General features: G+C 39.9%; 3 protein-coding genes across 3 annotated transcripts; 1 reads left to right on the top strand and 2 right to left on the bottom strand.

Annotated features, from left to right (window-relative positions):
- Window positions 1-298: 298 nt before the first annotated feature.
- Window positions 299-2,458, bottom strand: LOC118829842 (disintegrin and metalloproteinase domain-containing protein 20-like). The gene has a single exon (XM_036736702.1). It carries the CDS (start codon window positions 2,456-2,458, stop codon window positions 299-301), a length of 2,160 nt encoding a protein of 719 aa, XP_036592597.1.
- Window positions 2,459-12,103: 9,645 nt separating this feature from the next.
- On the bottom strand, window positions 12,104-14,776 carry LOC118859098 (disintegrin and metalloproteinase domain-containing protein 30-like). Its single transcript, XM_036769531.1, has one exon. The coding sequence runs from the start codon at window positions 14,594-14,596 to the stop codon at window positions 12,404-12,406; it is 2,193 nt and encodes a 730-aa protein (XP_036625426.1). The 5' UTR covers window positions 14,597-14,776; the 3' UTR covers window positions 12,104-12,403.
- Window positions 14,777-17,444: 2,668 nt separating this feature from the next.
- LOC118829841 (tubulin beta chain-like) lies at window positions 17,445-18,171 on the top strand. The gene is given in 2 exon segments (XM_036736701.1): window positions 17,445-17,909; window positions 17,911-18,171. Coding segments are annotated over 2 exon segments (726 nt in total).
- The last annotated feature ends 5,601 nt before the right edge of the window (window positions 18,172-23,772 follow it).

Below are 23,772 nucleotides of genomic sequence, written 5' to 3'. Positions count from 1 at the left end.
TGCTTGAAGGAGCGCCTTGTGGTAGGCATCAGGAGGGCAACAGTCACCCAGGGCTTATGTCTGTTAGAGTAATTTGGCCTGACCCTTACATTATTAAAGTAACTAATGATATTTGAGGGGTACATCCTGATTGGTTCAACTCCATGACAAAACTCCCTTCAGAAGCTTTATTTGATATCAGTTTGCATTGTATACTATTGGTGCAGATGGTTTTTTTTCTTTTTCTGAATGGGAATTTTTCTCTGATAGAGGATATTATCTGATATGGATAGATCCTTCCACTGGTTCCTGACTTTATTCATAGAAAGACTTTTCCTTTCTCGATGATAAATGCTGACTTTCTTGCTAACCAGACAAGCAGTATTAGTGTCACATAAAAGCCAAGGCAGAGAGCAGCTAGATAGCAAATAATTAAGACATAATTTGCTTTCCATTCTGGAGGAGGGCCACTATCAATGCTTCCACCAAATCCTCTTCTAGCACAGAATGGGGGATTCCATCCACTTAGGCAATGACAATTTTTCTTGTTGTTGCATATACCGTTATAATTGCACTTTTGGGCTGTACAGTCATAATTCAGTACAGAATAATCAACACACTTCTTATTCAGGCAGATCTTTCCAGGGTCACACACTGCACCATTATTTACATTCCCAGCATCCTTCCCCGTGGGAGAGTCCATTTCAACGCACATAATTCCATTCACATAAACTTGGAGTACAGTAGTGAATTCTTCTAAATGGGGAATCCGGCTGACATTAGTACATTGCAGCCTGCCACACAAAACATGGGCTGTGTTACACTTCCTGTATGCATGACCATCCAAAGAACAGTCCCCAGATCGATCACCTCTCATGTATGCTTGTTTGTAGCAGATCAGGGGAGCGTCATAGGCTGTTTCACCAAAGATAGTTTTGCACTGTTGAATTCGGTCACTACAAATATTCTGATAACAGACAGCATTTTTAGTGCACGGAGTTCCATCCTGCATGTAAAAATCTTTCTGGCACAGTACCGAAGTTCCATTGCAGTACTCTGGAAGGTCACATGGTGTCTTAGGGGGTCTGCAAAGTGTTCCAGCTGGTGCAATCTTACAATTTACACAGCACAGTCCAGAAGCACAGTCAGCATGGGGCCTCAGAGTACAACCTGGTTTACAACAAGAATCCTTGCTACATTCTTTTACTGATCCACAGTCACATTCTTCTCCCTCTTCGACTACCTTATTACCACACAGCTTTGTAGAGGCAATCTTGTAAGGCTCCGGTGGATTTGTTAAACAGTCTATAAACAATTCACTAAATTGATCAAAATAACTGGCATAACTACAGTTGCTAAAGACGTCAGTTAAGCCTAAATTGGCATACATGATGCATTGTTTCTGTGCACAGATACAGAAGTCATGGTCATGAATCATCCCAAGGTTATGACCAAGTCCGTGGGCAACAGTGACAGAGAATTCCAACAAGTTATCCTCGACATATGCATCAATGCCAGCTGATTTTAGGTCGTGGCATATTGTACCAACATAAGCTAAACCCTTGTCTGTACCAAAGTTATAGCGAACAAAGAGGTGGGCAACATCATGTGGCAAACGTTCATTAATTACTTGTTTCCAATGGGCAAATACATCCAAAGTTACCTTTATGCCATTACTAAAATCCACTGGGTTGCTATTTGTCCAGATCTCCACTCCACTCAAATTTATATAGGCATCCATCAGATAATACAGGGAATCTATTATATTGACTACCTCTAACACTTGGTATATCACCTCAGTTTCATTTTCCCAAGCATACTTATACCAAAAATTATCCACTACCACCATCAACTCCACAAACCTGGTTCCTGGCCACCACCTGTCCTTGGGACCTGCCCCAGGCACTGACTGTCCCAACCCCTTTTTCTCCAAGCCCAGATGACCTATTTCCTCTTCCGTTAAGCCGCACTTCCAGCCAGGACCTTTCTTTTTATTCTGCATCGGATAAACCAGGTGCTGAAAAATGGGAGAGGCCGGCAGGGGCTCAATTTCATAGTAAAGAGAGTTCACCTGCAGCATCCCCTGGAGACCCCCATGGCAGGTGTTGAGAGCAGCCAGGGAACCCTGGGCCCCTTCCACGTAGCCTCGGTAGTAGCAGTCTTTAGGGAAGAAAGAGTGGTCCATCTGGATGGACCCTTGGGCAGTATAAGTGAAGACTGGCAGGTGCCTAGGCAGCAGGAACTTCTTAAGCTGCAGGTGGACCACATGCCTCCTGCCCGCGAAGTGCAGCACGTAGGACAGTCGCCCAGGGCGATCCCTCTGGTCGAAACCTCTCAGTTGCAAGGGAATCACCACTTCAGAGGAGGCGAAGCGCCAGCCGGGCCGGCGCTGGAAGCCGCCAACTGGGGCCAGGAGTACCCCGAACCCAAGCACTAGGAGCGGGATGCTCAGGAGGCGCCAGGCCTGGGCAGTGCCCATGAGCAACGTCCCCGGGGAGACCCGGAGCCACAGGGGAGACACCGAAAAGTTCCCGCTACTGCAGCTGCCCTGCCCCGGGAGGCGCCTCCGGAGAATCCTCCACCCACTTCGAGCCCACGGGCTCTGTCTAGCTCGCTGCTCTTGGACCTTGGGCTTCAAGACTGGCTGGAGGATGTTGGGAACCAGAGACAGTTGGACTTGTCGCGAGGAGGGGTTGGGGGAGGGGGGAAGGAAAGAAAGATATGTGGAAATATCTGTTGGGTCCACGGTTCGGTTCCAGAGCACACCACGCATCTCCTGGCAGAGAGGGCGATGGACTTGGGGTGCAGATTTGAGCCGTCTATTTCGGCGGCATGGCCACTGTGGGAACTTTTTTTACTTTGACCATGCATATTTGCTATAAGAGTCTTGTTTTTCTTTTTTTTCGGGGAAAGAAAATAGAAATTTCCTTAAAATTAATTTTAAAAATAAAGTTTCCAAAAGAGAGAGATCTGTTAGGGCACATACGAAGGGGTGGGTGGGGAAGTGTGGGGTGGGATTTTATCGTATCGTACGTATTCATATGTCACATTATAAGAAAGGACAGGAACTTTCTTCTCTTTTAATCTCTGGATCTCTAGTGCCTTACACAGGGTACGTGTGAGGTGGTGTGGTGTAGTCTTTCTTATTAATAATATTTTTTTAATTCTGAGCATAAGCTTCAAAAAAGATCATTTCTATACACATGGCAGAACACAAAAAATGATTTTGTGTGAAGCCATGAATCTGCATTTAATCTGTAGCTTTTTTCTTTAAAAAATAAAAGCATATAATAAATTCTACACATCTTCACAACCCTCCTGTTTGTCTTCCTTCAAGACTTCCCTTCTGTTCCATTCGTTCCATTTTGTCTGCTTTAAAAAAAAAAATGTTACGATGGCCCTCTTTTATTTGGCATCATTTTGCTAAGCCCTTCTTTCCTCCTCTCACTAAAAACCTTTGTAACAAATAATAAAGATACTATTAATCTAGTTTTCTTCTTTCCTTTTTTAATCAAATTAACCAATGGTTTATCTATTTTACTTTGGTTTTATTTTGGTGTTTTATTATGGTTGTTATCTTTTTTCCCCATAAAACCAGCTTCTAGTTTTGTTAGTTCAATGGTTTTCTTACTTTCAGTTTTATTAATCTCTCCTTTGATTTTCAGGATTTCCAATTTGGTGTTTAATTGGGGATTTCTAGTTCATTCTTTTTCTCCTTTTTTAGTTGCATACCCAATTCACTGATCTGCTTTTTCTCGGTTTTATTCACATAAACAATTAGAGATATAATTTTTCCCTAAGTGCCACTTTGGCTGTATGCCATAAACTTTGGTAAGTTGTGTTATTGTTTTCGTTTCTTTTAACGAAATTATCTATTGTTTCTATGATTTGTTCATCAGAAGTGCTGGGAAATCTTTTATTCCATTGAAGGTACATTTCCCTCTCTCCTTCAACCACTGCTGGATTATATTCAGCTTTGCAGGATAAATTTATTCTTGTACTAAGCCTACTCACCTTTTGTCTTTTAGAATACTGTATTCTGATATCTCCTCTGGTTTTTAGGAGCTGTGAGGTCTTATATGAGGCAGCCAGACTCGAGTTAAGAAGGCTCCTCTTCCTGAGTTCAAATTTGACCTCCGATACTTACTAGCTGTGTGACTCTGGACAAGTCACTTAAGTCTGTTTGCCTCAGTTTCCTCATCTGTAAAATGAGCTGGAGAAGGAAATGGCAAACCATTCCAGTATCTTTGCAGAGAAAACCCCAAATGGGGTCACAAAGAGTTAGATATTACTGAAAACAACTGAACGACAGCAAAGTCTTATGTGATCCTAATTGTAGTTCCTTGGCATTTAAACTGGTCTTTTTTTAAAGGATGTTTGCAGTATTTTTCTTTGACAAGGGGTCTCTGGATTTTGGCTATGACATTCCTGGGACTTTTCCTTTTGTGGTTCTATTCAGGAAGTGATCAGTGGATTCTTTCTGTCTATAGATAAAGCTATCTCTAGATAACCCTCTAGTTCTAATCAATCTAGGCAGTTTTCATTTATAATTTCTTGAAATAGTGTCCAAGCTTTTAAAAAAAAATAGTTTTCAGGAAATTCAGTAATTCTTAAATTCTCACCTTGATGTGTTTTTCAGGTTATTTTTTAATCAGACATCTTACATTTTCTTCTCTTTTTTTCCAATCTTTTTATTTTATTCTAATATTTCTTGCTCTCTCATAGAGTAATTGATTTCTCCTTGTTCTATTCTAGTTTTCATGGAGTCCGTTAATTGGGTAAGATTTACAACTTTCTCTCCTAAACTACTTCTAATTCTTTCCTTCAAAGCTTTTATTTCATTTTTTAACCTCTTCATTTCGTTTACATATTCATTGTAGTGTTTGTGGAAGATCATTTTTTTTTCCTTTGAGTCACTGCTTATTATTGTTACAAAGTTACTTTGTAACATCTCTCTAGCTTTAACTCCTGAATTGGGGATTTGTGCCAGGGCCAGATTCTGCCCCCTGCTGTACTTTTGGGTAGGGTAGTCAGTCCTGCTTGATCTCACCCTGTTCTCCATTTGGCCTCTACCTTCCAATGTTAGTTCTCCCTGGATCTACGAGGTTCAAAGTGTTGGATATTCCAGGCTCTTTCTGGAATCTCAGGAGAGAAGATGCAGATCAACCACTCAACTGTAAGTTAGAATCTTTTTTTAAAAAAAAGTTAAATGTTGAATTTATTACATTTAAAAGGAAAATCAAGCCATATATGATAGATATTTGTCTTTTTATGTATAATCCTCTTTTTTTTCTATTTTCTATGTGGAGATTCTCATTTTATTTGGTATTTGTTAAATTCAGAATAAAAAAAATTAAATCAATGTCCTGGTAGATTATAACAGCAGTAAGTTTATTTAAGTGATTTTGTAAATAGGTTTTTTTAAAGAATCTTTTCTAATGTATGCGAGAAATAAATAGATATCAAATACCTGATTTACAATGTACTTTTAGTGTCCTTCTTTCTGGTTTGGGGACACCCTACAGATGAGTCAAAACTTAAGTTTTAAGAGATGATGCTCAGGGCCCTAGGGCATGGGTGTAACTTATGGTCTTCAAGAGCTAACTGAGCAGGAGTTACACAATCAGTATAAGATAAAGATAGGAGACCAATTCAAGTATTTCTGATTCCAAAATCAGCCTTCTATCTACATACCATAGGGCCTCTTAATGGAATAAATGGACAGTACAAATGATGTAAAGTAATATGACAAGACACATATATGCAGTGATGCACAGAAAGATTGGCAGAACTAGAATAACATACACATCCTCTACAACCATATGAAAAGAGAACAAAGTCCAAGGTAATGGAACCTCTTTTTTTTGGTAATGGAACTTCTGTTAAGCAAACTTATTTTGTATTTGTCTATTTGGTTCTAGACAGAAAACTGCATTAATACAAGGTAGCCAAAAGGCATGCATGAGTCATGAAAGACATTTAGTCTTTTCAAAGCAACTTTCATAGGCCTCTTTAACCTGTGCTAACCTTAGTCTAGCTAAGTATGCCTGTCTACTCAATGGATTGTCATTTCCAAAGAATTTATCACCTAGTGACTAGTACACTGGCAGTATGCCCCTCCAGGTTGGCTAGGCTAGTATTCAGGCTATAGACATAGTCTTTTGGACCATACCTGACATCTTTCTAGCTTGTTAGAATTGGTTGAGAATTTACACTCTATAGTCATGGTCTAGGTCAGTTCCATGCCAAAATCACGCACTGGAGTAGGACTTCCGTGGAGGCCAATTCTACATATCAGCTCTGTAGCATTCATATAATATTCATTTCTCATTTCCTTCTATCAATTCTCCTATTAAATTATTTTGAATCTCCTCCCCAACTTGGGTACCCTTTTTTCCTTTTCTTGAATCTGTTCCTTCCCAGAAAGGAACATAAAACTTAAGAGAGCCAGAGACAGACAGAGGTGTGATAGGAGAGATTATTTATAAAGTGATTGAAATAGTCTTCACACTTAGCATTTCCTTTCCTTCCAGATTTTAAATTTGCCTCCAGACAATTGCAGCAGCCCCACCTTACTGCTGTCTCTTCATAGCATTAAAGGTTAATTTTGTATACCTGTCTCCCCTATTAGACTGTAGATTCCGAGAGAGTATGGATGGTTTTTTTTTGTAATTGTATTTCCAGTATCTAACACAGTGCCTGAACTACAACAGGTTATCAATAAATGCTTGCTTGCTTGCCTGATTGTGGCACTGCCAATGAACCATAACTCAAGGGAAGAAATAAAGAAGAGAGAGGCATTGGGCTGGGGAGAGGTTAATGAGGTTTAAAAAAAAGTACTTGTGGACTATTATTCTGGGAGGGTATTTTTATTGATATGAGTAGCAGAATATTTGGGTGGTACTTGAAAGGAGAAATAAGCAAAAATATTTCTTTGGTTGCCTGCAATATAGCATCAGAAGATGTTTAATAAGCATTTACTTCCCTTATAGGAAAGTTAGAGAAGACAGATGGAGCAAAGAAAAGAAATAGAAAGTAGGAAGAAAACTGAAGAGAGAAAGGAAGACAGAGAACAGCAGTTGTGTGGTGCCAGAGGACCCTTCTAGGCTTCCATGGCATGACAAAAGCAGGGGTAGAGGGTTAAGAAGGGGAGGAAATTACGATGTGAAAGCCCACTTTGCATAGTCCAGTCAGCTCCCTTAAGTGTTGTGAGAGGGGAAAAAACTGGTGATGCTTCATTACTTTGCAACCAGAAGATCAGGCTGTATTCTACAGTCTTGGCTACAGACAAGCCTACCACTCTCCTGGAACTAAGGTCCCATGGATGATGGTAATAATTATAGCTTACATTTGAATAGCACTTTAAAGCATTATAAAGCATTGTGTATGTTACCTCGTTTGATCTTCATATCAACTCTGTGGCTTGATCAGGGTCACATAGCTCATGAGTGTCTGAAGCAAGATTTGAACTCAGCTCTTCCTGATTCCAAGTGCAGTTCTCTTATTGACTCTGTCTAGCTCAGGGGGTGGGGAATCTGCGGGCTTGAGGCCACATGTAGCCTTCTAGGTCCTTAGGTGCAGCCCTTTGGCTGAGTCTAAGTTTTACAGAACAAATCCTTTTATTAAGGGGATTTGTTCTATGAAGTTTGGATTTAGTCAAAGAGCTGCACTTGAAGACTTAGAGGGCCACATGTGGCCTTGAGGGTACAGTTTTCCACCCCTGGCTGGCTGCTTCACAAAAGAAATTTTCCTTCTGGGAATGCTCTAAAATCCATGGAAAGAAGTGAGTCCAAGATTCACTGGCTCTGGGACATTCTTTAAACTGTGTTGAGGAGGTTGAACCAAGATGCCGGAGTAAAGGCAGGGACTTCCCAGAGCTCTCCAAAATTACCCTCCAAACAACATTAAAATAATTGTTCAGAACAAATTCTGGAGCAGCAGAACCAACAACAGAGTGAAAAATTTTTCCAGCCCATGACAGCTTAGAAGGTCAGCAGGAAAGGTCTATCTCATTGAGGTGAGAGTGGAGTGCCATCCAATGTGGGCTACAACCCAGAAAGCCAGCAGCAGGCCTTGGGAGAGACCAAATCAGCAGTGGTGGAGGCTTCCAGAGTTCTCAGTGCACAGATGGTAAAGGGGTCAGACAACTGGTCAGAAAGGGATTAGAGGGAACCTTTTGCTAGCAATTGGTGTAGGACTCTGTTGTATTGCCCATACATAGATCTGGGTCCCAGTCCCAAGGTGAGGAGGAGCACTAGAAGGAGCAAGGACCCTAGTTGCAGTGCCAGAGTGGAAAAAATTGTTTGTAGTCACTCAAAGACCAGAACACAGGACAGCAAAGCAGTAACCACACCTCTCCTTAGAGCACACCATTTTAAAAAAACTGAAAATTTACAGACCCCAAAAACTAGCTTGAAAATAGCAACACAAAACAAGCTAAAACTTGGGATAGTGCCCCCTCTACTCAGGAGGAGAGCCCAACTTTAGTACAAAGTTGAAAGTCAAGAAATAGACTGGCAAATGAGCAAAAAAAAAAAAAAAGAAGAAGAATCTAGCCATAGACAGTTACTATGGTAACAGGAAAGATCAAAACACAAATTCAGAAGACAAAAAAGTCAAAACTGCTACATCCAAAGCCTCAAAGAAAAATTTTAATTTTGATCTCAGGCCCAAAAAGAATTCTTGGAAGAGCTTAAAAAGGATTAAATAAGAGACATAGAAGAAAAATTGGGAAAAGAAATTAAGAACAATGGGAAAAATTTGAAAAAGAGTCAACCTTGGTAAAGGAGTCACAAAAAGTATTGAAGAAAATAACCCCTTAAAAAACAGAATAGACAACATGGTAAAAGAGGCACAAAAATTTACTTATGATAAGAACTCCTTAAAAATAGAATTGGCCAAATGGAAAAGAGGTATAAAAACTCACTCAAGAAAATAATTCCTTAAAAATTAGAATTTGATGTGTAGAAGCTCATGACTCCATGAGGTATCAAGAAACAATTAAACAAAATCCAAAGAATGAAAAATTGAAGAAAATGTGGAAAACAACTTGGAAAAACAACTGACCTGGAAAAAAGATCCAGAAGAGATCATTTAAGAATTATTGTACTACCTGAAAGCCATGATTAAAAAAAAAAAAAGAGTTTAAACATCATCTTCCAAGAAATTATCAAGGAAAACTTCTCTGATACCCTAGGAGCAGAGGGTAAAATAGAAACTGAAAGAATCTACCCATTGCCTCCTGAAAGAGCCAAAAATGAAAACTCTAAGGAATATTATAGCCAAATTCCTGAGTTCCCAGGTCAAGGAGAAAATATTGCAAGCAGCCATGAAGAAACAATTCAAATATTATGGAGCCACAGTCCGTATAATACAAGATTTGGAAGCTTCTGCATTAAAAGATTGGAAGGATTGAAATGTGGACAAATGGTAGGACAAAGGAGGACAAAGGAGCTAGGTTTACAACCAAGAATTACCCACCTAATAAAACTGAGTATAATCCTTGGGGGTGGGGGGGGGGGCGGAGCGGTGGGGGTGGGGGATAGCGGTGAGGGAGCAGGGATGGATATTTAAAGAAATAAAGCACGTTCAAGCATCCCTGATGAAAAGACCAGAGCTGAATAGAAAATTTAACTCTCAAATACAAGACTTAAGAGAAGCATAAAAAGGTAAACAGGAAAGAAAAATCATAAGGGATTCAATAAATTAAATTGTTTACATTCCTACATGGGAAGAGGAAATTTGTAACTCCTAAAAATACTTTATCATTATTAGGGAATGTTAAGAGTCTACATAGAAGGCACAGATGAAAGTTGACTATGATGGGATTTTAGCCAAAAAATAAAATAAAATGAAGGGGTGAGAAAGAGGGATGCACAGGGAGGAGGAGGAAGGGGGAGGTGGAATGGGGTAAATTATCTCATATAACAGAGGTACAAAAAATCTTTTACAATGTAGGGGAAGATGTGTAGGTGCACAATGCTTGAGCCTTACTCTCATCAGAATTGGCTCAAAAAGGGAATAATACACACTCCATTTGGTATAGTAATCTGCTGATAGAAGGGAGGGCAGATTGAGGGAAGGAGTGGTTGGAAGCAAAACACTTTTGAGGAAGGACAGGGTGAGAGAGGAGGGGAGAGAGAGAGACAGAGAGAGACAGAGAGACAGAGATGCAGAGACAGAGAAAAACAGAGAGACAGACAGAGAGACAGAGAAAAACAGAGAGACAGAGAAAAACAGAGAGAGAGAGAGAGAGGGAGGGAGGGAGAGAGAGATGGGTTAAGCTAGGTTAGGTTCAGATTCGGATTCGCACTGGCAATAAGACACACTCCCAACAGAATAAAGTTTTAATTGAAAGACAGGGGAAATACTCTAACAAACACAGTTAACACAACAAAGACAAAGACACAGACGACATAGATTCATCACCTCTCGGGGGAACTCCTGCACTTGATCCTCTCAGAGCTGTGGGGATCCCGGTTTACACAGCTCGATCAAGACCCCGGAAGGGAAGGTGGTCCCAGGCAAAGTGAGATCCCAATGTGCCTGTCCCACGTGGTGACTTTTATAGGGCCTTGAACAAAGAGAGTTTTTTTCCTGCCAGAGAGAGGAGCCACCCCTGCCCCTCCCTCATTCCTAAGAACTGTTTAGGAATGTTTAGGAGTTATTTCCTATACTTTGTCTTAGGAGTTTCCTGTTATCAGTCTCCAAGCAGGAGAGTCTGCAGAAGGGGGCTGGGAGCTTGACACATATGTGCTGAGCTTACACTGTAATATGGAGGATCTTCTCTAATTGATCATTCTGAGAGGAGAGAGGGAGGGAGGAAAAAGGAGAGAGATGGGAAAAATAGGATGGAGGGAATTACAGAGTTAGTAATCATAACTGTGAAAATTTTTCACAGCAATAAAGCCTCTGATAAAGTCTTCATTTCTCAAATAGAGAACTGAGTCTAATTTATAAGAATACAAGTCATTCCCCAATTGATAAATGGTAGGATACAAATAGGTAATTTTCAGAAGAAATCAAAGGTATCATGTGATAGTCATTTTTTAAATGCTCTAAATCATTATTAGAGAAATGCTAATATGACAGAAAAATGAAATGACAAATTTTGGAGGGAGTGTGGGGAAATTGGGACACGAAAGCACTGTTGCTGGAATTATGAACTGATTCAACCATTCTGAAGAGCAATTTGGTACTGAGACTATAGAACTATAAAACTGTGCATACCGCTTGACCCAGAAATTATTACTAGGTCTGTATACCAAAGAGATTTTTTTTTAAAGGGAAAAGGACTTATTTGCACAAAAATATTTTTAGCAGCTCTTTTTGTGGTGCCAAAGAATTGGAAATTGAGTGGGTGTCTAAGGGGAATAACTGAACTAGTGACATATAATTGTGATGGAATACTATTATTCTAAGAAATGATGAGCAGGATGCTTTCAGAAAAAACCTGGGAAGACTTACATGAACTGATGCAAAGTGAAGTGAGAAGAACCAGAAGAACATTGTATACAGTAACAGCAATATAGTACAATGATCCACTGTGAATCCTAGCTCTTCTCAGCAATACAATGATCTAAGACACTTCCAAAGGATTGATAATGAAAACATGATCTCCATTGCCAGAGAAAGAACTGATGGAATCTGAATAGAGATCAAAACATACTTTTCCTGGGTTTTTTTTGGGGGGAGGGGTCTGTATTTTCTTTCATACATGACAAATATGGAAATGTTTTGCATGGGTGCCCATGTATAGCCTATATCAGATTGCTTGCCTTCTCAATGAGGGGGTAGAAGAGAGAAGGGAGAGAATTGGGAACTCAAAATTTTTAAAAATGAATGTTAAAATTTTTACATGTAATGGGAAATATACATATATTTTTAGATGCTGCATTGAAACAAAAGCTGGAGACACTGATTGGAGATTTGGAATGCATCCTGGATCAGGTGTCCCATGGCCACACTCAAGACTGCTAACACTAGTCAGAGTAGCGATATCAGAAGGTTTCACTGTTTTCCTTACAAAGTTTGGCTTATTGGTTGCTAGGTTGGGGGCAATAAATTTGGAAGTGAATCTTAAAACAAAAGACATCAAAGTAAAAACAAAACATGATTTCCATTGGATTCCAAGATATAAAGCACATTTATTTTTCAAGCAGAAAGCAGAAAAAGGAAAAAATAATATGGGTTAAATGGGCAGCACATTCTTGGAGCTTTTGAGAAACAAGGGGCTCTAGCATAACAATGAAGACAGCAGTGCTAAAAACCTTCATCACCTTCATGAAGTAATATTGCTAGAATTCTAATGGATGGCAGACTAACCCTGAAGGCTCACTTGAGGGGCTAGCTTTCTGATATATTGGACTGGGTCTTTCATGAGATCTTGGACTAGGCTTCTTTGATTGCCTACGTAGTTTTATCCCTAAGGTTTTTTACATTTTCTCTTTTTATACAGCATTATCACAGCCCATTTAAGCATCACAAAGCTTGAGCAAATGCTACCACGAATTAAATAGGTCCTCCAGGATATGAAACTTGTGTTCATCTCACTCCCGAGATTTGCTGTTGGTCCACTATCACTGCTTCCTCCATAGCCAGGATCCTGACAGAAAGGAGGGGCCCATCCAAAATCACAGTGGCAGTTCCCTCTGTTGTTGCACACACCTCGATAGTTGCACTGCTCTGGGACACAATCCTGGTGGATCCTGGAGACGTTGAGACAAGTCTTGTTAATACACATCATGTTTTCCCCACATGAGCTGCCATCTTGCACAACTCCAAGATCATTCAAACCCTTCTCCTTTGCAGTCTTGTTAAAAGCTGTTCCCCAGCACAAGAGACCTTCCTCTTCAAGTGGTTCTTTTAAGTAAGTTTGAATCAGGGTGTAATAGTGAGGTACCTGAGGAATGGTGTCAATATTGACACATTGCAATCTTCCACATAAAATATTCTGGGTGTTACAGCCTTTGAAAAATGATAATTGCTCAAGTCCACAGTTACCAAACCGGTCACCTCGACTATTCACTTCCTTATAGCATTGGCGGGGAGCATTCTCAGCTTGTTGCCCAAACAGAGCCTGGCACTGCTGAAGATGGCTCCCACACCTTTTCTTGTAACAGTATCCTTTCCCACTACATGGCGTACCATCTTGTTTGTATATGTCATCTGGGCAAAACCCTGAGGTCCCATTGCAGAACTCTGGGAGGTCACACTCACTGGCCTGTACTCGACAGACCCTTCCAGCTGGGAGAATCTTACAATCTTTACAGCATAGTCCAGTGCTACATTTGGCACCTTTGGAAAGAATACAACCTTGCTGACAACAGGGATTTTTTCTGCATTCTGTCTCCGAGCCACAGTCACATTCCTCTCCTTCCTCCATAACTTTGTTTCCACATATCTGCTCTTCCATCTTCTTCTCAGAGCTCCCACTGAGAGAGTTGGCCCTGCTGCCCACTGAAGGCAGATGACTATCCAAAGTGCAGCCAGAGGAACCAGAGGTTTGGGCCCTACTGTCCATGAGGCAAGGTTTCCTTTGACCGTGCAAGTTTTCCTCATCACTGGGCTTTCCTAAGTCATGCCTCGTTTCACAGGAAACAAGGACCGAGAAAAAGATCAACTGGATTCCACGGTTAGCCTTAAAAGCCAAACTGGGATAAGGGTTGCATTTTGCAGTCCTGGGGTCTACTCCAAAGATAAGGTGGGAACTATGCTGCTGGAAAAGACGAACTAAATCACAAAGTTGCTCCTCCCCGGGGCTCCAACTTTCGGGTTCAGCAGAATTACGAAGAATATTCTGCAGCTTCTGAACGATATTTATAGGGCTAGGATTGGTCCAGATTTCCAGTGAGGACAAAGAGGCGTGTGCCTTGATCTGCATAAAAAGCGTGTCCACCAGGTTGAGTGTGAACAGCATGTCCTGGAGCAACACGGTATTATTAATGCTCCGGAATTCGTTCCGCAACTTCTCCACCACAACTCCCATCTCCACCTTCTGCCTGCGCGAATGGACATCATCAAAAGTGGCTGTGGGTGAAGGCGATGTGGCTTTCTGGGCCTGGAAGAAGTCCTCATGTACCCCCCCTCTGGCTAAAGCACGGGTCAGATTAGAAGCGCCCGTGTTTGCTATCGGATAGAGATGATGTTCAAAGGTGGAGGAAAACGAAACGGGCTGGATTTGATAATGTTTCTCGTTTACCTGAAGCATCCCCCAGAGCCCACCCAAGCAGGTACTGAGGGCAGCTAAGGACTTGGGGATCCCTTCCATGTAGCCGTAGTAGTAGCAGTCATTCCGGAAGAAGGGATCCTCCTCCTGCAGGACACCATTGGCTACGTAGGTGAACACGGGTAGGTGCCAGGGTAGCAGCATTTTCTTGGGTAGTAGGTGCAAGGTGTGCTTCTTGCCTGTGATATGCAGGCTGTAAGAGACCTGCCCGGACATCTCCGAGTGCCACATCGGAGAGCTTATTTCCTTGGGGATCACTAGTTCAGCCGACGCTCGGGGACGTTGGAGGGACATGTCGAGACAGCTGGCGGGGGCCAGAAGCGCACTTAGCCCCAGCAACAGCAGGGGGCCTCTCAGTAAGGGAACACCCCCTGTTACAGTTGCCCCCATGGCGGGGCCTCTGGGAGAAGGTCCCCAGAGCAGCTGTCAAGGAGCTGATGAAGAGAGCGAAAGACTCCGGGCAGGTCCAGGGACAAGGGGGCGAGACCGAGACCGGTCCCTCCGTTGTGATCCTTGAGTGCCGGAGAGGCTCTGCTGGCAGCCTCTGAAGTCTCTCCGAGCCTCGCGGTGAAACCCGTGCTCTGAAGGCAGTTATTTGTACTGGTCATGCGGTTGTTGCGGAGCGCGAGAGGAAAGAAAGCAGGGCAACAGCCTCACTTGACCCACGGAGATGGCTCTAGCGATAATGACAATCAGAGCTCACTTCTGGACAGTGTAATTCCCATGTGTGCACTAGCATTCCACCCCATGAAGTATTAGAGATATTATAACCATTTTGCTGATGGTTATAATATCTGAGGTTTTGAGAGGGGGAGTTCACATTTGGACAGCATGCCTTCCTTTTTTTTTTTATTCAAATTTACTGATTTATTTTCGTTAAATTTTAAGTTCCAAACTGTCTTCCTCCCTCCCCACCCCGCACTACTCTCCCCACTCTGCACTTAGAGACGGTCACCATTTTACGCAGAGATGTATAATTATATATAGATATATGTAATATAGATATACATGTAGTTTTATATACAGATATGTAAAACTGCATTATGCATTCTTCTATTATTTCTTTCTCTGGAGTTGAATAGCACTTTCATAGGACCTTTGTAGTGGATTTGAATATTTAGAATAGCTTAGCCATTAACAGTTATTCTTCAAACAATATTACTGTTGCTGTATACATCAGTTCTTTTGGTTTTCCTCATTTCACTCATTTTGTGCAGGTCTTTCCATGTTTTTCTAAAAATCAATCTGCTCATGATTTCTTACAGCATACTAGTATTCCATTACAATCATATGCCACAATTTGTTTAGTCATTCCCCAATTGATGGACATCCCCTCAATTTCCCCACAAAGGGAGCTACTGTAAATATTTTAGAACATTTAGGTTATTTTCCTTTTTTCCCGGGAATGTTTTGGAGTCACCTTGGGAAACAGACCTAATAGTACTATTGCTGGGTCAAAGGGCATCCAACTTTATAACTCTTTGAGCATAATTCCACATCGCTCTCAAAAATGGTTGGATCAGTTCCAACTGATACCGTTCCACCAAAATACTGTATTAATGTCCCAATCATTCCACATTCATTCCAACATTTGTCATTTTCCCCTTCTATCATTTTAGCCAGTCTGATAGGTGATGATATCTCAAAGTTATTTTAATTCGCATTTCTCTAATCAATAATAATTTAGAGCATTTTTTCATATGACTGTATATAGCTTTGATTTCTTCACCCAAAAACTGCCTGTTCATATACTTTGACCATTTATCATTTGGGGAATGACTCATATGCTTCTTGTTGTTGTTGCTGTTGAAGGATAAACAACAACAATTGGGGAATTACTCATATTCTTATAAGTTTGACAAAGTTCTCTACATATTTGAGATATGAGACCTTTATCCAATAAACTGTCCATAAAAATTCCCCTCCCCCAATTTTCTGCTTTCCTTTTACTCTTGGCTATATTTGGGTTTTTTTTTGTGTGTGCAAAACCTTTTCATTTAATGAAATCAAAATTATTCATTTTACATCTCACAATGTTATCTCTTGTTTATTCATAAATTCTATTACTATCCATAAGTAAGATAGATAACATGTCCCATGTTCTTTTAGTTTACTTATGATATCTCCCTTTATGTTTAGGTCATGTATACATTTTGACCTTAAATGGTGTAAGATATTGGTCAACCTAGTTTCTGCCAGATTGCTTTCCAGTTTTCCCAAAAATTTTTACCAAATACTGAATTCTTATCCTCCCAAATTAAATTTTTACAACTGTAAAACCCAACTCTACTATGTATTGTTGGTCTACTCTGTTCCACTGATCCAGCTTTCTATTGTTTTTGCCAGTACTAGATAAGTTTTATACTTACCATCTTAATATAGTTTAAGATTTGGTACTGCTAAACCTCCTTCCTTTACATTTTTTCATTAATTCCTTTGCTATTCTTGACCTTTTGCTTTTCTAAATGAATTTTATTTTTTTCTAGCTCAATAACTTTTTTTTTGTAATTTAATTGGGAAGGCATTGAGTAAGTAGATTAGTTTATATAGAAATGCCATTTTTATTATATTGGCTCTGCCCACCCACGAACAATTAATATTTCTCCAATTATTTAAATCTGGTTTACTTATTTATATATCTGGTTTATTCATACTGAAAAATATTTATTTATTTATATTTATATATATGGTTTATTTATAAAAAAGTATTTTTATAATTATGTTTATACAGTTCCTTGGTTTGTCTTCCCAGGTATATTGTATTGGCAGTCCCAGGTATTTTTTGCTGTCTATGGTTATTTTAAATGGGTTATCTCTTACTATCTCTTATTTCAAGGTTTTGTTGGTGATATATATAAATATTGATGATTTATGTGGGTTTATTTTATATCCTACTACTTTGCTAAAATAATTATTTCAACTAACTTTTTAGTTGATTCTCTAGCATTTTCCAAGTATATCATCATGTCATTTGCAAAAAGGGATAGTTTTATTACCTCATTGCCCATTCTGACTCCTTCAATTTTTTCTCTTCTCGTTACTATTACTAGCATTTCTAATATGATGTTGAATAATATTGGTGATAATGGACATACTTGTTTCATTCCTGATATTATTGGGAAGACTTCTAGCTTATCCCCACTACAAATTATGCTTATTAATGGTTTTAGGTAGATGCTTCTTATCATTTTAAGGAAAAATCCATTTATACCTATGCTTTCAAGTGTTCTTAATAGGAATGAGTATTGATAATGAAGCCCTCTATGATATCTGTTTTAGAACCCTGAAATTGACCACTCCCACATATGGCGACCTGAACCATCTAGTGTCAGCAACCATGAGTGGCGTCACCACTTGCTTATGTTTCCCAGGGCAGTTTAACGCTGGCAGTGACCATGTCCCCTTTTCCCGTCTGCACTTCTTTATGCCTCGCTTTGATCCACTGACTAGCCATGGCAGCCAGCAGTACTGTGCTTTAACTGTGCCACAGCTCACCCAGCAGATGTTTGATGCAAAGAACATGATGGCTGCTTGTGACCCGAAGCATGGGCACTATCTTATGTTGGCAGCCATGTTCAGAGGCCGTATGTCCATGAAGGAGGTAGACGAGCAAATGCTCAATGTTCAAAACAAGAACAGCAGTTATTTTGTTGAATGGATTCCCAATAATGTGAATATGGCCATTTATGACATCCCACCCCTGGGGCCTGAAAATGTCTGCCACCTTCATTGGTAACAGTACTGCCATCCAAGAGCTCTTTAAGTGCATTTCTGAGCAGTTTACAGCCATGTTCCGCAGAACGGCTTTCTTACACTGGCATACTGGAGAGGGCATCGATGAAATTGAATTCACTGAAGCAGAAAGCAACATGAATGATTTGGTTTCTGAGTATCAGCAGTATCAGGATGCCACAGCTGAGGAGGAGGGAGAATTTGAGGAGGAGGCTGGAGAGGAGTTGGCATAAAGCTGTGCATCACTTATTCTGTAAATTATGTTGAAAACCGTATGAACTCTTTTTATTCAGTCACAGACTTGTTTTTCTGATGTTCATGTCTCACTGTGCTCTGCTCTTGCTGTTTTCCTGTTCTTTGACATCAAATGCTGTACAGATAACACCATTAAAGCATTTTTCATAGTGAAAAAAAAATGTTTCACTGACTTGTTTTTTAACTCACTCATTCTTAAAGATTAGGTTATTTAGTCTCTGGTTAATTTTTAATCTGGGTTTCCTTGGTCCCTTGTTAAATATAATTTTATTGCATTATGGTCTGAAAAAGATGCATTCAATATTTATGCTTTTCTGCATTTAACGATAAAGTTTGTATGCCCTATCATGTGGCCAATTTTTATAAAGGTGCCATATACCACTGAGAAAAGGTGTATTCCTTTCTATTCCCATTAAATTCTCTCCAGATAGCTATCATATCTAGCTTATTCTATTCCTCTCCTTGATTTCTTTCTTAAGTATTTTTGGGTTAGATTTATTTAGTTCTGAGAGGGAAAGGTTGAAATCCTCCACTATTATATCTATTTCCACCTGTAATTCATTTAGCTTTTCCTTTTAAAATTTAGATGCTATAGCATTTGGTGCATATAGATTTAGTATTGATATTACTTCATTATTTATGATACCTTTTAATATATTGTAGTTTTCCTGTTTAATTAAATCTATTTTAGCTTAACTTTGTCTGAGATTATAATTGCTATCCCTGCCTTGTTGTTTTGATTTTTTTGTTTTGTTTTGTTTTTTGCATCAGCTGAGGCATAATACATTCTACTCCAGACTTTTATTCTTACTCTATGTGGATTTCTCATTTTTAAATGTGTTTCTTGTAAACAACATATTGTTGGATTCTGGTTTTTAAACTGTTCTGCTATCTATTTCCATTCTGTAGGTAAGTTCACCCCATTCATATTCAAAGTTATAATTATTAGTTGTATATTTCCCTCCATCCTATTTTTCCTCATTATTTATACTTCTCTCCCTCTTTTTACTCTATCCCTCCCCAGATGTTCAATTTACTTCTGACAATAGCCTCTCTAATTCACACCCTTCCTGAGTCCTTCTCTTGTCCTCTCCTTTTGCCCTCTTATTTCTTAATCTGCATACTCTTCTAAGAACCCCTCCCTTATTGTATCCCCCTGTAAGTTAAGAAGAATTTTATACCCTTCTAGATATGCATGTCATTCCCTCTTTAACGCAGTAATGATGAGAATAAGGTTCTAGCACTACCAGCCCTCCAGCCCTCCTGCCTTCCACTCTAACAGTTCTTTCATTTATGCCTCATTTGTATACCTGCTCCATTTTATCTCTCTCTACCCGATTTTATTTTTTAGGATCATCCCATCATATTTAACTAAACTCCAAGCCTTCTATATGTGCTGTTTCAAACTACCCTAGTAATGATAACATTCTTAAGAGTTACAGATATCATTTTCCTATGTAAGAATAAACAGTTTGACCTTATTAAATCCCCTATAATTGGTCTTTCATGTTTACCTTCTTATGTTTTCTCCTGATTCTGGTAGGTCAAATTTTCCATTCAGTTATGGTCTTTTCTTCAAGAATGCCTGAAAGTCCTTTAATTCTAGTTAAATATCTTTCTTTCTCAGCTTTGCTGGGTAAGTTACTTTTGGTTACAAATCCAGCTTCTTTGCTCTTTGGAATATTATGTTCTACGCCCTTTAGTCTTTTAATAGAGAAGCAGCTAAATCTTGTGTTATCCTGACTGTAGCTCCATAATATTTAAATTGTTTCTTTCTGATTGCTTGTAGTATTTTCTCCTTGACCGAGGAGCTTTGAAACTTAGCTATAATGTTCCTTTGAGTTTTCATCTTGGGATCTCTTTCAAGTGGTGATCACTGGATTTTTTTGAATTTCTATTTTACCCTCTAGTCCTAAAACTTCAGGGCAATTGTCCTTAATAATTTCTTGAAGTATACTGCCTAGACTCTTTTTTGATCATAACTTTCAGGTAGTCCAACAATTCTTATACTGTCTCTCCTCAATATGTTTTCTATATTCTCTTCTATTTTTTCATTCTTTTGTTTTATTATGGTTTTTGGTGACTTGTGAAGTCATTAGCTTCTCCTTGCCCAATTCTAATTTTTAAGGAATTATTTTCTTCTGTAAGTTTTCAGATCTCTTTTTTCCAATTGATTGGCTTTCTTTTCATAATTTTCTTGCACTATTCTAATTTTTTCCTAATTTTTCTTCTCTTATTTGATTTTTAAAGTCCTTTTAAAGCTCTTCTAAGAAGTTTTTTTGGGTTTGTGACTATTTTACATTTTCTTTGAAGCTTTAGAGTAGCTGTTTTGATGTCACTGTCTTTTTTTGAGTTGAACTCTGATTTTCTCTGTCACCATAGTAGCTACTATGTATACTTTTTAATAGCTTCTAATAGCTGGTTTTGGAAAAGGGCAGGGTTTTCCCTTTCTCTCTGAGTAATTTCCCTAATTTTTTGAAAATGTATTTGCTTTTGAAATGCTGTTCTTGGGCCTTCTAACAAGGCAAATTACCATAGGGCCTCTCTTTTCCCTATCCTCACTCTTTTGATAATTCCATCCTGGGTCACTAGTGGGAACAGCAGCTGTACCTGGGGGATATTTTATGGGGTTATCGCTAGGTCAAAGGCTATGCATGGTTTTATAGCCTTTTGAGTGAAGTTCCAAATTTCTTTCCAGAATATTGGACTAGTTCACAACTCCACCAACAGTCCAGTAGTATCCCGTCCAAGATGTTCCTCTATCTATTGAGTCAAAAGTTGTCTTTCTGCAGCTTCAACCTGTTGCTTCTAGTTCTTCACTTTGGAGCCAAGCAAAATAAGGTTACTCTCTCTGCCATTACTGATAGTGTCCATGGGGTTTCTTGGGTAAGGATATTAAAGTGGTTTGTCATTTCCTTTTCTGGTGGATTAAGGCAAACAGAGGTTAACTGACTTTCCCAGGGTCACATAGCTAGTAAGTATCTGAGGTTGGATTTGAACTCAGATCTTGCTGATTTCAGGCCCTGTGCTCTATCTACTGAGCCACCTAGCCACCTCCAAAGGTTTCTCCTCTCTAGGTTAATATAATTTCTAGTTGCTTCAAACATTCTTCACAATTATGGATTTAAGTACCCTCACCATTCTGGTCAATCCCCGCTGAACATGCTTAAGTTTGTTAATGTCCTTCCTAAAATGTAACACCAAGAACTGAACATAATACTGCTGCTATCATTGGAGCAGATACAATATAGAGGGTCTATAATCGTCCTCTTTCTAGATAGTAGGAAGGAAGGAAGGAAATAATAATTTACTAACTACTTAGTATGTGCCAAGCATTTTAAAATATTGCCCTTGTGACATATAAAAAGTTCAAGAGACATAGTTTCTGCGTAATTATTTTATTAATCATAATAGCAATAATTAATAGAAGGGGTCAGTGTCACTCTCGAACGCCAAAGACCCCTCAAGGAACCCACTCAACATGTATATGTCCATAGAAGAGAGGATGTTTATGAGGGTGGCAATCAACTCTGATTGGTTAACAATGAGAAAAATGAATATTATAATGAGAGGTGGACATCTCTTATCCAGTCCACCCCCACCTTAGGCAGTCTACACAAAAGTGGGTCCACCTCTGCTCAGAACTGGCTGAGTGGAAGACAATGGGCCAGAATTCACCTTAGATTAAATTCTTTGCAAGTTTCTCTAGTTGGGTGGGGTCTCCCACCCAGGATCAAAAGGCATGTACCTGCAGATATATGTCATTTCATCCACCAAAAATGTCCTTCAGAGACCGAACAGCCCACAACCTTCTAATGAAATACTGGTTCTAATTCATTAATTGATTATCAATGCATGAAAGAAATAATCATCTCTCTCATCCTCATTTGACCCTCACAACAACCCTGGGAGGCAGGTGCTGTGGGGATTAAAATTGCCCAATCTGCAAGTAAAACCTCTGAGGCAGAGCTCTGAGCCAATGGCACTGTATTGAAGGGTCCATGGTCGCCTCTAATGAAGTGGACCTCAGATCTTCCTCACAATCTAAGATGCCTCCTTCTTCCAGGACCTTGTTTTTGTAGGATTTGATACCCAAATATGCAAAAGAGGCATGGTGAAATGCAGATTCTCCTTGGTTGATAGATCTTGCTCTTGAAGGCCAAGAATGACATAGCAGGGAGGTCATAGGTTGCGTGAAGCACGGGGCATCTCCACTGAGCAGGTGGAGGTCAAAAGAAGGTCATAAGATGGTCACCTGCTCATGTTGGACAACAGAGAATGGTCCGGAGGCACAACAATAAATTGGGGGACTTTCCAAAGCATTTAGGCATCCCACCTGTGTTGAGTTTGAACATGGAATTTGAGTAAAACAATGGAGATATTTTGTGGTTGCACAAGCGAACCTCATAACTTGGTAAACAAATAGTGAACGTTACATTAAAACTTGGGGCCCACTATAAGAACATATCTATCTCTATAAGATTTATGTAGAACATTACACTGATCAATACTGATCGAAATAGAGTAAGGGTCCAAATGAATTATTTCTCACAGTGCTATTATTTCTCCCATCTCACAGTTGAGGACACTAAGGCAGGCAGAGGTGAAAGGGCTTACCTCGGGTCCCACAGCTATAAGCATCTGAGGTTAAATTGGAACTCAGTTCTTCCCTGACTCCAGGCCCAGAGCTCTATCCACTACACCATCCAGCTGCCTCTGCAGTACACATTCTATTAATGTAACCTAGGACCCATACTGAGCTAGAAGTCCAATAAAAACCTCCTGCTCTTTTTCACATGGATTATCTAGACAGGCCTTCCCCATCATGCACCCATTCACGTTTTAAAAAAAATTTAACTCGACCTTAGTATTCATCCCTACTAAATTTCATTTGAGAGGCAGCCTAGCTGACTCAGAGTCAGGAAGACTCGTCTTCCCCTGACACCTACTAACCCTAGACAAGTCACCTAATCTCAGAGACCCAGGCATTTTTCGAAGTTTCTAGTTTCTCTGCAGCTACACAGTCACTGAGCCAGCGCTGATCTTCACTGGCAAAGGGGATTTCCTCATCAGGAATTTGCTACACTGATGAAACCATAGGTTTTGTGTCCCTAACTCTCCATTCCCCCAAATCATCTTATTAGATTCGGCCTGTTGCAATATTTTTGAACTCAGATTCTGTCATCAAATATACTAGTCATTTCTCCTAGCCTCATGGCACTTGTGAATTTGATGAAAAACCTGTAGCTCTTCAAGATTCTCCTCAAGGCTGACATGCTGCTCCCCCTCCCCTTTAATCATCCCTCTCTGTGTCTAGATGTTCACTGTTTTAAATGCATCTTAGGCAGCTAGGTGGCGCAGTGGCCTGGAGCCAGGAAGACCTGAATTCAGCCTCATACACGTAATAGCTGTACGGCCCTGTGCAAGTCCTTCAACCCTGTTTGCCTCAGTTTCCTCATCTGTAAAATGAGCTGGAGAAGGAAATCGCAAACCACTCCAGGATCTTTGCCGAGAACACCCCAATCACAAAGAGTTGGTCCCTGACAGAAATAAACAACAGAGTCTACTATCAGTTCACA

The sequence above is a fragment of the Trichosurus vulpecula genome, chromosome 8 (genome assembly GCF_011100635.1).
Source record: "Trichosurus vulpecula isolate mTriVul1 chromosome 8, mTriVul1.pri, whole genome shotgun sequence".
Lineage (NCBI taxonomy): Eukaryota > Metazoa > Chordata > Mammalia > Diprotodontia > Phalangeridae > Trichosurus > Trichosurus vulpecula.
The sequence above is the reverse complement of the archived record's forward strand: the minus strand, read 5'-3'. Positions and strand labels throughout refer to the sequence as shown.